The sequence below is a fragment of the Astyanax mexicanus genome, chromosome 19, assembly GCF_023375975.1.
Source record: "Astyanax mexicanus isolate ESR-SI-001 chromosome 19, AstMex3_surface, whole genome shotgun sequence".
NCBI classification, from domain to species: Eukaryota; Metazoa; Chordata; class Actinopteri; order Characiformes; family Acestrorhamphidae; genus Astyanax; species Astyanax mexicanus.
The window spans coordinates 12408356-12424198 of NC_064426.1; the positions used below are offsets into that span (position 1 = coordinate 12408356).

At 37.7% G+C, this 15843-nt stretch overlaps 1 protein-coding gene across 2 annotated transcripts in view; it reads left to right on the forward strand.

The window, feature by feature from the left end:
• Window positions 1-2310: 2310 nt before the first annotated feature.
• proza (protein Z, vitamin K-dependent plasma glycoprotein a) overlaps window positions 2311-15843 on the forward strand; it is a 136714-nt gene continuing 123181 nt past the window's right edge. The window contains exons 1-4 of one of the 2 annotated variants that reach the window (XM_049468056.1): window positions 2311-2518; window positions 6062-6178; window positions 7164-7333; window positions 7679-7703. In XM_049468056.1, coding sequence (XP_049324013.1) covers window positions 6103-6178; window positions 7164-7333; window positions 7679-7703 — 271 coding nt within the window. In that variant the 5' untranslated portion in view covers window positions 2311-2518; window positions 6062-6102. The remainder of the gene's footprint in view (window positions 2519-6061; window positions 6179-7163; window positions 7334-7678; window positions 7704-15843) is intronic. The other variant, XM_049468054.1, reaches the window with a different exon arrangement.

Genomic DNA, 15843 nt, shown 5'->3' on the forward strand with positions numbered 1-15843 from the left:
GACAGAACTGAACCCCCACCCCACCCACCACTCACCCAACACACTCACACAAAACTAAACTGTACACCCCCCCCTTTACACTCACAAGAACTGAACTTCACCCACACACACACCCAGTCAGCACACAGAGGCTGACATGACTTTATTTGCTGCACTCTTAAAAACTATAAACTCTACCTCAGTAACTGCTGTGATTATATATGTTCTATATGTTACAGTATGTCACACATCTCTGCACCTTATCCCCACTATACACTTATTATACCGTATCGGTACTGCACTGTCCTGTCTTTAAATTGTCTCGTCCTTTGTATTTATTGTTATTTAACGTTATAATTTTATAATTTTATGTTGCACTGTCGTCACTCCTGCACTTTATGTTGTCTATTGCTTGTTGTTCTATGTTGCACCATGGTTCCGGAGGAACGTAATTTCATCACACTGTGTACCTGTACTCAGATGTAATGACAATAAAAGCCTCTTGACTTGACTTGACTTGACTTGACTTGGATTGGTTCCCAAACATCGTGACAGTGTGGCCAACTCCTCAGTAAGGAAAGTAGCTATTGGCTTTCCTAAAAGTCGCTGGAAGTCGCGAAATGACGTCATCGCCTAATTTGCATAATACATGTTTTTGAAGCTGTAAAGGATTAGGGTTGTGGGAGAGAAAAAAGTGAGTAAAAACACCATAAATGTGTTAGAAATGTTACAAATGAACAACTTCTGTTGCTTTTTAAATAGGAGGTCACTTTTTTACAGTAACTTCATTTTTATGTGAATTACATAAATACGTTTTTTGCCATGTTCTTAAATGTTATTATAAGAGCAGCAGTTAGCCGGAACTGTTAGTCTACGTTTTTTGTTTTATTTTATTTTTTAAGTTTTCTTTATTTTTTTAACCTATCATAGACAAATTGTTCAATGGTTCAATAGATATTTAGCTTTGTTTTATTTTATTTATTTTTTTTTAGTTTTGTATTAAGCTTTGTTTTATTTTGTTTTTAATTTTTACGTTTTCTTAAGTTTTCTTTATTTTTAAACCTATCATATACAAATTGTTCAATGGTTCAATAGATATTTAGCTTTATAAAGAGGCAGACACTGTGGAGGAGGTGAGTGACAGGCTATGTGGTGAATGAGGTGAGTGAATGACTGATACTGTGTGAGTTAAATTAAGGGATTTCTGTTCGTGTCACACTGCAGACACATTAATATTAATACTTCTGCTCTGTAAATACAGAGCGGGCTCAGTCAGCGGCGGCTGTGGGCTCGCGCGATTAATTTGCATTGTGTTGGTGGAGCGGTGTGTGTGCTCTTACACTCAGACTGCAGTGTGAGTGGTGTGGGGCGGGGCTGACGGCAGCGCCCGCTGCAGCGCGGAGGACAGTAACTGAAGAGCGCGTGTTCATCTCAGAGTCGCCAAAAGTCTCCAATAACACCACAAAAACTCGCTAGATTTGTCGCTAGTCGCTTTTTTTTTACAAAAAAAAAAAATCGCCAGAGTGTCTGAAAAGTCGCTAAATATAGCGACAAAGTCGCTAAGTTGGCAACACTGCATCGTGTTTGGAGTAAATAACTTTTTTTTTAACAGGCGTCGCGAAAGCTGCCTGAGGGTCCTACCTCAGGACCGACCGCCATATTGGAGGGGACTAGTGCGCCCCCAGTGCATTTATTAGTACTAAGGAAGGCGTATAATACACCTATAATAATCACAACTTTACCAATTGTTACCCGATTTTCACACGTCTTGGTTTGTTACAAACGTCACAGATGTAGTAATGATACAGGACGCTGTTACACATTACAAGTATGTGCGTTCATGCTGAAATATTTTGTATTGTGCTCTTTTACAAAAACAGATGTATGGTATGTCATATTAACCTGTATAAATAAATTTATTTATACAGGTTAATATTAAGTGTTATATTATCGCTGTCACACATTACAAATACCTGCTACTGCATTATTTAAATTCAAGCTGACCTGATGTGTGTGTGTGTATATATATATACACACACACACATCAGGTCAGCTTGAATTTAAATAGCATAATGCAGTAGCAGGTATTTGTAATGTGTGACAGCGATCTATATTATAACTACATCTTTGCTGATTGTAACAAACCAAACCGTGTAAAAATTGGGAAAATGGTTGACTTGTAATATTGTATTATGTATTATACACCTCCTTAAGTACTAATAAATGCACTGAAGGCGCATTGGCCCCTCCAATATGGCGGCCGTCTGAGAACGCAAGGAGGCAGGCTAAGCGGATTGGACACCACAGTGGTGTGCAGCGCTCTGGATATTTCAAGGGCTCCCTCTAATGGAGGAGAAAATAATAACTACTGACACAGTGAGTGAGGACAGAGAGGGTATACTGCAGTTACGTCCTGAAATAGTGGATCAATATACACGGGAAATCATTTTACAAGCGATCACACATCCCAAGATACAGAGCAGAAAGGTTGAGAACTTTGCAAGATAACCCGCGTTAAATCACGCATCTCTCTGAGAAGGTGAGTAGACCTAGTAGTTGCGCTGCAAAGAACATGCGACTAAAGGGCCTCCCCTGCCTAAATAGCACAAACGGTGGTTTTGTAGTTCGATATCTAAACCTAAAATCTAGCTTAAGTGTGGACGCAACACAACGGAAACTGGCACTGCGAATATCCGCGAAATGTTGAATATCGCTCTTTAAAATATACTGCATACAAGTATCCTGTGCTTTAATATCGTATTATAATGTATAAATTACCCCGAAAAAGCATACCCACTGTTGGTCCACTACCATTATGTTTTACATTATCCTTATTTACTTCCTGTTGACTTCGTTTATTGTAAGACTTTGTTATAATTTAGTAATATTATAATAACACGGTGTTATAATATCTCTGACAGTTAATTGACTGTGGAATATTTAGTAGTGAGGAAATTTCACGACTTGATGCACAGGTACTGCATCCTATCACGGTACCACGCTGGAATTCATGGAGTTCATGAGAGCGACCCATTCTTTTACTAATGTTTGTAGAAGCAGTCTGAATGACTAACCGCTAGGGTTAATACACCTGTAAACATGGCAGTGATTGGAGTTCAATTAATAATTTAATTATATAACAAGTCTACGGAGAAGTATAAACGTAACATGGACCACCCTATTGAAACCGCCTGGCTAATAATTTGAGGTAGGCTTGTCAACTACAATACATTGCCAGTTATTACAATACTGTGTTTCTGCGATATTGTAAGACAATTATCAGAACATCATGATCACATCTGCACTGAGCTTCGTTGACATTACAGTGGCAACAAATGCATTTGTCTGCTGCTTTGTTTGCATGAGTGTGATCACGTGACTGGATCAGCCAGAGAAAAGGCGCGTGGGGTGGGGGGTGAGTTGTTGGGGGGTTTGGGTGTGCGTAACATACATAATAATTGATGAATGAAGTTTTTTAGTTTAATTGTCAATAAATATTCATGCCATTTTAATAAATACAAAATAATTTTCAGCCTAACAAAAATCTGTTTATGTTTATTGCTTACATTAAGACATATTTCAACTAGGATAAAAAGAACAGCTATCCGGCACGTATGACTTAGTCATTTTTAATCAAATAGCGAATGTTGCATCAAACTTTCAAAAAATCTAAATTAGCCTTGAATTGGACACATGGACTAAACAAACTGAACATGTAAATAAGCGTAAGCTCTTTCTTCAGTATCATTAGGCTGCAGTATCAGTGTCAGACATAAAAAAAATGCTAAAACTATTTTGCCTATTTTGTTATGTAATGTTTTCTTAAAAGAAAAAGAAAGAAAAAGACTATATTGAACTCCTGTCATCCTTCCAACTTGGTCTCTGATGTAGAGATGTCCTTAGCTTAGACGTGCTTTTTATTACATTGAAATGTGATGTAAATACTGGAGGAAGGATTTAGCTTTTTTCCAAAAAGAATTGTGTCCCGTTTTCATCATTCTATAGTAATAAATGGTCAGAAAATGAAGATCTCTAATATGATGAAGCTTTAAAAAACATCACACACAGTTAATTACTTATATGCTCAATCTGTTGTTACTAACACTGTATTGGTAAATTAAATGCTTTACTTTACACTGTAAACTTAATAAGGAGTTAAGAGTCACATTCTACCTCTTAGGACTAAACAGAACGTGTTAATAAGCATGAGCTATTTCTCACTTAATGGTTAGCTAAATCTACTGATGTTTATCTTTTTAATAGTGTTAAACATAATCTCACAATTATTTCTAAATACCACAACCAGAATGACAAAAATATGGAATGTTTACCTGGTCCCTTGTTTTCTTGTCGAAAGCTCCCTGTGCTTGGATTTCCCTGTAGTTCTGTTCCTTTTTTTTTTTTTTTTTTTTTTTTTTTACATATTCTCTGTTTCTAATCTGCATGTGTCTCACCCATGTCTGGCATTCATTACAGTAAGATTGACTATGTGCTGACTAATGGTAATATTTTACAGCTGAAGCAATCTGCTGATATATGAGTATAACCGGATATTGGAATATTCTGAATTGAATTGAGAATGACCCATAAATTCCAATTCAATTCTTGAATATTAACATGAATTTCAGTTCAAATTCAAATTGCAGGAAGTAGAATTAAAATTACATGGAAGTAATCAAATGAACAACTCAGATGTCTGTATTTTCTTTAAACAGAGGCATTACATCAATACTAAATAATACACAATTAAAATATACACACAATTAAAATGTATTTAACAATGAAGTTTTACAGCATATATTACCTCATGAATTTTTTACAGATATTATTATATGGACTACAAATTAACATTAAAAACATACTCTGTAAAACAGTTTATTAAAAACGTTCTCATTGTGGAAAAAATACAACAATTCCCAAATTACCTAAACCCAAGTCTTCATTGTTGTCCAAACATTTAGGCCATTCGAGGAACTGTTGATCTTTGGAAGCAACAACAGTGTTGTGGTTCTGCTATAGCTCTGGTATAGCTTTATATGAGAGGCATTTCACATGGTTCAAACACCCCCTTGTGGCTTTAACAAGTACTGGCATAGCATCTGAGTTCATGCCTGTGATTCAAGCCAATCACTTTAGTTAACCATTCAGCAGAGCAGTCATGGTTTCCTTTGGGCAAATCTTGGCCCACACATGCACATAAAAAAAGCTGCAAAATGTTTGAATTTGAAGCTACCTGTATTAGCCTCTATTCTAATGGGTGTAGCTCTGGAAAGATGTAGATGAATCTACAGCTGTGTGTTCAGGTATCTTGAAACAGTTAATATTGTAGAAGCTGACTCAGTATCTTAAGTATATTTAGTGGTTTAGTATTGATGTAATGCCTCTGTTTAAAGAAAATAAAGACTTTTGAGTTGTTCATTTGATTACTTTCAAAGGAAGATATTACTAATTATTCAACAAGAAGGGAATTCATTTTGTGAGCCCTTTTTCTCCAAATATATCTTTGCTCATTGCAGCCAAAAAGTTTTATTTTAAACTGATCGGCCCCCAGGATTTGTTAAAAAATTATTAGGGCTTTAGGGTTTAGATGTCTTTTGCAAACTTCTGAAGCTGAGTATTTCTTTTGCTGACTCTTGCATATAGGTCATATTTCTGCAGGTGTCGCTGAACAATGAAATTGTACAAAATTAAAATAATACACTGATATTGCTTCAAATGTTCAAAAGTGTTTCATCTTTAGATTTATGCCTTTTGGGGTAATTTTATTTTTAACTTTAAGAGTAAGTTTGACCAGGGGTGCCCAAAGCAAATAGTGTCTCAAACTACAAACTTCTGAACTTTACTTCAATAATAGATTTACAATTGGACTGCTAATGCATAAGCTTAAAACCATGCTGTATTACATAGTGTAAAAATTTTGTTATTTTATAAAATTACATTGTTTTCAGTTACTATGATTTAGTTCTTCTAGATTTATTTATTTTTTTTTCATAATATATCTAAGTAGTGTACATTTTTTATATAAAAAGGTAATCACTGTGTTATAGCTTGTTTTTAATGCCATTTTAAAATTCAATAACAGGAGTACACAGACTACCAGCTAACTCGAAGGGATTCAGTACAATGGGCTGCCTGGTTACAGCAGTTTTAATCACTTTTCTGCTGGGCTGTGTGACTGCTAGACTGGGCATCAACAGAGGTAAAGCCTTTTTTTTTTCTTTTTTAAATCTGCATAAATCAGAATGCTTGGTCACAATTTATGTATATATATATATATTTTAATGTTTTCAGTTGAACAAAAGTTGATTATTTTGTGAGTTATGTTTACTTTTTTCTTTTAGCAAACTAGCTGTTTACTACTACTATCTACTGTCTTACATTAATGTATGATATTTGGTAGTTTGATATCCTAATTTATAAAACACAAATATATATATATATATATATATATATATATATATATATATATATATATATATATGTTTATTACATGTTTATTCTTAAAGAAGAACTGGAAATGGACTTTTGTTGTAGTAAAACATGATAAAAAGTACCTACATTTGATGAATGACACATCTCCGTTCTCCCACAGCTTTCCGAGATCCAGAAATTTTAACAGTTTGTACAAAAACCCTTCAGATTGGGTGACACGTGGCATAATTTGACCCGATAAATCGCTTTTTCTATTGTTATCCAGCTCATATTAGCTCCACACCTTCTTGCTAAAATCCGGAGAGCCCTGACATTTAAAACGAGGTATTTAAAACGTAAAAAGTGCATGAGAAGCTTATTAAAAACCACTATTTACATCCTATAACGCGAGCTTTAGCTCAGAGCGCCGCCATTACTCTTGGTGCTGGCTGCTGCACTATACGGAGTCTATGTAGAGTCCATGCTTTACTACACCAAAAGTCCATTTTACACCAGAGTTCTCCTTTAAATTACTTCTCCTCACATTCAAACTATCAGTATTCAGCATTGTTCATATAATTAATTTCTAATGTTGCTTATATAAAAAAAACACAGTTTACGCTTGTTAAACTTGTATAAGAGTAGTTACAGTAATATGTCTTTAGTTGTAGTTTGTAATTCAAGTAAAGAACTAAAGTGACAAATATTTTTTGTCAATTTCCTGATTCTTGGAATAATTTGTTTAGGAAGCTGTACTGTATATTGTGTTTCAGTTCCAGTGTTCCTTGAACAGAAGGAGGCCAGTGAAGTTATATATCGTCAGAAGAGAGCCAATGCAGGACAGGAGGAGAATACACTCCCTGCCAGTCTTGAGAGGGAATGTCTGGAGGAGGTCTGTAATTATGAAGAAGCAAGAGAGGTGTTTCAGGACACTTATCGCACTGTGAGTCCCTCACCTTCAATTTAATACTTCATAAAACACAGGGTGCAAATTAATGGTAGGTAAAATGTAAGGCTAATATCATGGCTACGCAGATTCAAGTATTCTTTGGGTAACTATATGTCTTGTTTTGCCTTAGAAATGTGATCTGCACGTTCTGACAGCTGACTGGCATTTTTCAAGATTTACTTATATTAAATATTCTTATCAAATATTCTTATCAGATTCTTTTTTTGTTATAACTGCTTTTTTTTTAAGTTGTTTGCCAGTGCCTGTGAAAACACTGTTTTTGAATCATGTACCACTACCAGTTAGCATACATGTAATTTACTTTTTCTCTTTTTTTAGGATATATTCTGGTCTGTGTACATTGGTAAGTAGCATTTTTAGTGCTTTTAGGCAGATTACTTAATAAAAATGAGGAATTGTTATATCTGTTTTATTCATTATGCATGTTTATTCTTATAGTTTCTACCAATATAAGGAACTACAGTGCCTTGCAAAAGTATTCACCCCCTTGGATTATTTCCCTATTTTACTACATTACAACCTGTAATGTATGTATTATTTTTATCTGAATTGAATGTGATGCATCTGCACACAATAGTCTACGTTTTAGAAGTGAAATGAGAAAATAAATATATATATGTATATAAAGAAAATATGAAAATAAAAAACTGAAAATTGGCATGTGCATATGTATTCACCCCCATTGTTCAGAAGTCACATGCTTAATGAAATGAAGGCCACCTGTGTGCAATCTAAGTGTCACATGATCTGTCAGTATATACACACCTTTTCTGAAAGGCCCCAGAGGCTGCAACACCATTAAGCTAACCAAACAACACCATGAAGACCAAGGAGCTCTCCAAGCAAGTCAGGGATAAAGTTGTAGAGAAGTATAAGTCAGGGTTGGGTTATAAAAAATATCCAAATCTCTGATGATCCCCCGGAGCACCATCAAATCCATCATCATCAAATGGAAAGAACATGGTACCACAACAAACCTGCCAAGAGAGGGCCGCCCACCAAAACTCTCAGCCCGGTCAAGGAGGGCATTAATCAGAGAGGCAGCACAGAGACCAAAGGTAACCCTGAAGGAGCTGCAGAGTTCCCAAGCAGAGACTGGAATATCTGTTCAAGACCACAATAAGCCGTACACTCCATAGAGTTGGGCTTTAATGGAAGAGTGGCCAGAAAAAAAACTTTACTTACAGGCAAAAATAGGAAGGCTCGTTTCGAGTTTGCAAAAAGGCCTGTGGGAGACTCCCAAACTGTATGGAGGAAGGTACTGTGGTCAGATGAGACCAAAATTGAACTTTTTGGCCACCAAGGAAAACGCTATGTCTGGCGCAAACCCAACACATCTCATCACCCCAAGAACACCATCCCCACAGTGAAACATGGTGGTGGAAGCATCATGCTGTGGGGATGTTTTTCAGCAGCAGGGAGTGGAAAACTGGTCAGAGTGGAGGGGAAGACGGATGGTGCTAAATACAGGGATATTCTTGAGCAAAACCTGTTTACGTCTGTCAGTGATTTGAGACTAGGGCGGAGATTTACCTTCCAACAGGACAATGATCCAAAGCATACTGCTAAAGCAACACTTGAGTGGTTCAAGAGGAAACGTGTAAACATATTGGAATGGCCTAGTCAAAGCCCAGACCTTAATCCAATTGAGAATCTGTGGTCAGACTTGAAGATTGCTGTTCACCAACGGAAACCATCTAACTTGAAGGAGCTGGAGCAGTTTTGCCATGAGGAATGGGCAAAAATTTCAGTGGCAAGATGTGGCAAGCTCATAGAGACTTATCCAAAGCGACTTGCAGCTGTAATTGCTGCAAAAGGTGGCTCTACAAAGTACTGACTTACGGGGGTGAATAGTTATGCACACTGATGTTTTCAGTTATTTTGTCCTATTTGTTGTTTGCTTCACAATAAAAAAAAAGTTAAATGTTGAAAGTTGTATGCATGGTCTGTAAATTAAATGATGCAGACCCTCAAATATTCCCTTTGAATTCCAGGTTGTGAGGTAACAAAATGTGAAAAATGTAAAGGGGGTGAATACTTTCGCAAGGCACTGTATGTAAGCTCATATTTAGATGTTAATTGTTCATACTTTTTAGTGTCTGTTCTCAGCTTTATGCCAAAGGTGTTTTTCTTTTTTCTTCAAGCTTATTGGACAGTTTACTAAAATTAAATAGCAATACTAGGTAGGCCTCTTGCATTCCGTTTAGGTTCAGGTCCATGTCTAAATGATGCATCACACAATTTGTGAAGCTATTTCAGTTTTTTTGTATTTACACTGGTGCTTGCAGTTTGTGAACCCTGTAGAATTGTCTGCATATATTATCTAAAACATCATCAGATCCTCACAAAAGTAGATAAAGAGAACTCAGTCAAACAAGTATAATTGAGGACAATGATTCAGTATTGCATATTTGTAAGTGGCAAAAAGTATGTGAACCTCTTGGATTAGTTAGTTTGAATGTGTAAATAGTTTTGTTCAATCAATGGTATGAAAATAAGGAAAGATTCAATTGGGTAATTTTGTAAATAAATAATTGAACTAAACTACTGTTAATAAAATATGAGCTTCATACATATATATATATTAGGGTTGTCACAATACCAAAATTTTGACTTCGATACCGATACCAACTGTAGTATCACGATTCTCGATACCAAAACGATACTTGGAAGAAAAAAAACAATAAAAATATCTGAACATAAAATGTTTATTTTTGACTGAACTGGATTGAACACTGAACAATCGGTGCAAAGGTTTTTATTCTAAAATGAAACATTTGTACAAAAAACAAGTTTCGTTATTATAACCTTAACTATAACATAATTATCTAAACACTTCCTAAAAACTAAAACTAGAACCAGAGGTAATGGTAGCCTGACTATGTGAACCTGACGGGCGGGCAGAAGTTAAGTTCTGAATAAGGAAAATAAAGAGACAGAAGAACATTACAATGTAATGTTCATTTTAACACTCACTGCTCCGTTTTATTAATCAACCGTTTACCGTTTTTAATAAGCCCATGTTCAGTGTAACGATCAAGCAGGTTATGTGCCTGACCACAGATTTGCGATGGAAACGCGAAAACGTGAACATCCTGGCTGTTTTCGGGCTGTTTGAATGAGCGAAATATGATCAGAATTATGTTAAATAATACTGTAACATAGAAGCATAGAACTATTATTTAATTAAAATGATTTTTAAGAACAGCTAAACACAGTGCTGCAGGTCAAACGCGGAGGCGTTCACGTGCGAGAGAGAGAGACAGAGAGAGACACAGAGAGAGAGACACAGCAAGAGTGAGAGAGAGAGATTTGCGTGTTCTGATGTGAACTACTCACAGGTAAAGATTCTCTTTTATTTCCTCGTGCTCATATTCTAGTCCCACACATAATTCTGCAGCTCCCTCAGTGTTTTCTGTCGTATTTTGAGGCTAGCGCGAGCGCTTACAACTAACACCGCGGGCCGTGAGGTGCTGCCACGCTTGTGCCGAATCCGCTACTGAATCCGACTCCCGCTTCGCGGACAGAATCGGCACAACACCCCCCGCTGTGCAACTGCGGGAGTGAAAACAGCGCTAATAAAGTAGTTTAGTTTCACTTTCAGTTTTCCTTATTTTATTTAAAAATAAAAATATAAATAAAAAACAGATGCCTACATCTTAGACTATTTTCTGGAGCCCGAACCCGACCCGGCCCGAGGAATGTGGTGGGAAATCTCGGCCCGAACGTGCCTCGGGTCAGTTCGGGTTCGGGCAGAGAATCTAAGCTCTACTCCTCTGCACTGGATAGACTTATAACACCGTTTACAAACTGGGTTTGTGGTGTTGGTCGGATGCCCTTCTTCATCAGCGATGTAAGCAAAATTTGCCCACACTTCACTCCTCGCGCCCGTTTTGTCCAAGTCGCGGACGAGAGACATCTGTTATTTTAGCTGTCGCCATTCTACACTCGCTGCTGCTCTGCTGGCTTGCGCGTGCGTGTGTCGCTCTCAACCGAGTCAAATGAATCGATTCACACGTGAATCGATTCATTTGTTCAGAACACTAAGTTTATCTGAATCCTGCCACACCGACTGCTGCGGTGTGAATCAGTTTTCTTATGAACTGAATCAAATCGCGCCTACTAATTTGACTCATTTGAAGCTAGTGACTGGGCTATGTACAGTATCGAAAGCATCGAACGCTAAAGAACCGAATCGTTTGTGATGACGTAGTATCGAAAAAGAATCGAACCTTCGGTACACTGTGCAACTCTAATATATATATATACACACTACCACTCAAAAGTTTAGGATCACTTGCCAATTTTCATGCATTTTACAAACAATACTGTCCATTTCAAGGGTGTCCTATAATTTGTCCTAGATGTGCTGGATTGGATTCAGGTCTGGGGAACGAGCGGGTCAGTCCATAGCTTCATCATGTAGGAACTGCTCACACTGACCACATGAGGTCTAGCACGGCATTGCGAGTAACCCAGGGACCTCTGCACTAGCATATGGTCTCACAATGGATCTCATAGATCTCTAAGGATTTCATGACGGTAATGCAATGGCTAATGGCAGTCAGGGTTCCTCTGATGAGCACATGGAGGTCTGTGCGGCCCTCCAAAGAAATGCCTCTCCACACCATTACTGACCCACTGCCAGACTGGTCATGCTGAAGGATGTTGCAGCAGCAGAACGTTCTCCACGGCGTCTCCAGACTCTGTCATGTCTGTCACATGTGCTCAGTCTGATCCTGCTTTATCTGTGAGGAGTACAGGGTGCCAGTGGCGCATTTGCCAATCCTGGTGTTCTCTGGCACAACCCACCTCTGTGGACGTCTGGCCTTCATACCACCCTAATGGAGTCAGTTTCTAACCATTTGTGCAGACACATGCACATTTGTGGCCTGCTGAAGATCATTTTGCAGAGCTCTTGCACTGCTCCTTCTGTTCCTCCTTGCACAAAGGAGGTAACGGAGGTAAAGGAGGGGCTGCTGGGTTGTTGCCCTCCTACGCCCTCCTCCATGTCTCCTGGTGGACTGGTCTGTCTTCTGGTAGCGCGTCCAGCCTAGGGACCCTTCGCTAACAGACACAGCAAACCTTCTTGCTGATGTGCCATCCTGGAGGAGCTGCACTACTTGAGCAACTTGTGTGGGTTGTAGAGTCCGTCCCATGCTACCATGAGTGTGAAAGCACCACCAACATTTAAAAGTGACCAAAACATTAGCCAGAAAGCATAGGTACTGAGAAGTGGTCTGTGGTCTCCACCTGCAGAACCACTCCCTTTTAGGGGTTGTCTTGCTAATTGGCAATAATTTCCACCTGTAGTCTGTTCCATTTGCACAACAGCATGTAAAATAGTGGACAATAAGTTGTGCTTCCTAGGTGGACAGTTTGATTTCACAGAAGTTTGACTTAGTTTTTGACTCAGAAATGAGGTAATGGATAGTTTTCATTGGGCCATCCCAGGGACACCGTAAAAAATCTCTCTCAAATTTTGAAAGGAACATATTCCAAAATCAAAAACATGAATATTCCTATTAGTATGTGCTTGGTTTAGAGCCTGTCAATAAATAATTATTATGCCAAAGGAGAGATAACTTGAAAATGATCAGAGAGATCTAAATATCTATATATGTTTCCAAATGTTCAATGTATTATTTATTATAGGTCCTAAATTGAGTAAAACCGATCTTTGCTTAAGACTTAAAGGTACATCCTGAAGTCTGTATGGTTCAACCATAGCTTGTTCTATAGTTGGCACAGAAGCATCCAACCATGTCCTCAAAAACCTCAACTGAGATAACCAATAGTATAATTAAAAATTCGATGCAAGGTAGACAATCGAATTCTAGCACGCTTATTGTTTCAAATAAAAGTACGGCAAGCTGAATCGAATTCTTTACAGAATGTGGCTGGTGGGGGAGAGAGGTATCATAGAGAATAGAAAATTGACCCGTTGGAGGATATTTAGGGTTCAAGCACCGAAGGTGCGTAGAACCCTATTGTTTTTGCTAAGATTTTTCTTCTTCTTATTAGGGGTTCGAGCACGTAGTGCTAGAAAGAAACCCTATTGTAATTGTTCTGATTATTAGGGGTTCGAGCACGTAGTGCTAGAAACCCTATTGTAATTGTTCTGATTATTAGGGGTTCGAGCACGTAGTGCTAGAAACCCTATTGTAATTGTTCTGATTATTAGGGGTTCGAGCACGTAGTGCTAGAAGCCCTATTGTAATTGTTCTGATTATTAGGGGTTCGAGCACGTAGTGCTAGAAACCCTATTGTAATTGTTCTGATTATTAGGGGTTCGAGCACGTAGTGCTAGAAACCCTATTGTAATTGTTCTGATTATTATTATTATTATTATTATAGTTCTTATTCTTTTTCTGCCATAGAAGTGATTGGGCAGAAGAAACCGTAAGGCCTACAGGGCTGAGACTTGGTCATATGGTAGTACTTCTCACCGCTACTCAGATTCAAAACATGAGCCCGATCGGCCTCAAGGGGGCGCTATGGCGAAGGTCAACGCGTTTGGCCTCGTAACTCCTACGCCCTGATAGCTAGAGCAAAAATTCTTGCATTGTATGATTCCTTGGTTAATGGCAAATCAAAAAGGTCAATAGAACCACTAAGCTCCGCCCACTTAGATTTTTTGCTATTTAGCATAATATGCAAAACCTACTTTTGAGAACTTGTCCTAGGGTCATTGACCAATCCTGTCATATTTGGTGTCAAACAACTCAGCAGAGTCCCAACCTCAATAATTATCGAAAAAATTGTGAAATTTGTAAACAATATGGCCGCCATATGCACATTAATCTTACCGTGGCACACCCAAATTTACTCTAACAGCTGTAACTTTTGAATGCTTAAACCTACACTAATGCCACTTTACAACTTTGATGCCAACATGATTCTGAGGTAGCCCGTCAATCTGTGTAGACATACGCCCCCAGGGGGCGGAGCCAAAGCTAAAAATCTGTTTCTCAGGAACCGTACAAGCTATGAAGCTCTCCTTTGACATGTATCATCTATGGCCTATGTCCTAATGTTTTACAGAAGGAAAATTTGATATGCAAATTTTTGCGATCGTTATTAGCCAATCAGTTTCCAGCAAGCTTTTGACATGCTAAACAATGACCAATCAGGACGATACTTATACCCTACATGTATCTCAGGGCCTTCTATCATCCATTAAAATATGGCGTTGATTGGCCTCAAGGGGGCGCTATAGCAGAAAATCAGTTATATCTAAAGGTACAAGTGGCCTAGGCTTGTTATTCTTTTTTAGTTGTATACTTTGCTGTAGCCTTTACAACTTTGTAATTACATGTGTTTACCAAAAATGCAAAGATTTTCATCAGTGGCCAAAAGAGTAAAAATTGCTCTTTTCGAACTTGTCTTTAAGTCCTTAATCAATCAAAACAAATTTGTTCTTGATGCAATCTTGAGACCCTGTAGGTAAATAATTATCAAAAAAATCTTGACATTTTAACTATTTGAGGCCCATAAACCTTGATCAAACATGTACGTGAAAGCCTTTTCAGAGTTATTTGGCCAAAACTCTGTCAAAGTTTAAAACATGCCAAAACTCTTGAACCTACTAATTAACAATGACATTTGAAGTACATGTGCCAAGTATGAGCCAAATAAGTCTTCAGTAGGCTCTACAGTGAAAAAATAACTATTTTCAATTTATTCTATTTATCGCTATTTTCCAACCTAAATGGACAGAAGACAGGAACCTTTCACCCTATCAACACACAAATTCGTACACATATATAGACTGATATTGTGATCTTGATTGCAAATTTTCAGCCAAATCGGACATGTTTTGCCTCTACAACGGCTGGAAAACTACAGCGATTTTGTAGGCCTCAAGCCTGTATTATCGCTTTTTTCAAATCTAAATGGACAGAAGTCAGGAACCTTTGACCCTATTGACATAGAAATTGACATACATATATAGACTGATATTGTGATCTTGATTGCAAATTTTGAGCCAAATCAGATATTTTTTGCCTCTAATATGGCCAAAGAGCAACAGCCATTTTGTAGGCCATAAGCCTGTATTATCGCTTTTTTCAAGCCTAAATGGACAGAAGTCAGGAACCTTTGACCCTATCAACACACAAATTTACACACATATATATACAGACCACTTGATCATGAGTACCAATTTTGAGCCCAATCGGACTTTTCCTCTCTTTGTAATAAATAGAAACACACTGATAGGGAATGTTCTGTCCTACTTATAGAGTGATAGATTTCCAGCAGGTTATATGTGGTCTCTTGCTGCGCTCTGGTGGTCATTTGGTGAAACAGCTACAGGTGAATTATTCTAAATTAAAGCTCTGCTGAACTTATTTAATCTTGCTTGTCTTGCTTAATTGAAGATCTTTATCCTTCTTAATCATGCTAGTCAGCCACCTGGGTCATTCTTGTTTATGTTCCACCCACTTAATTTTTTTTTATTTGCATAATATGCAAAACTTACT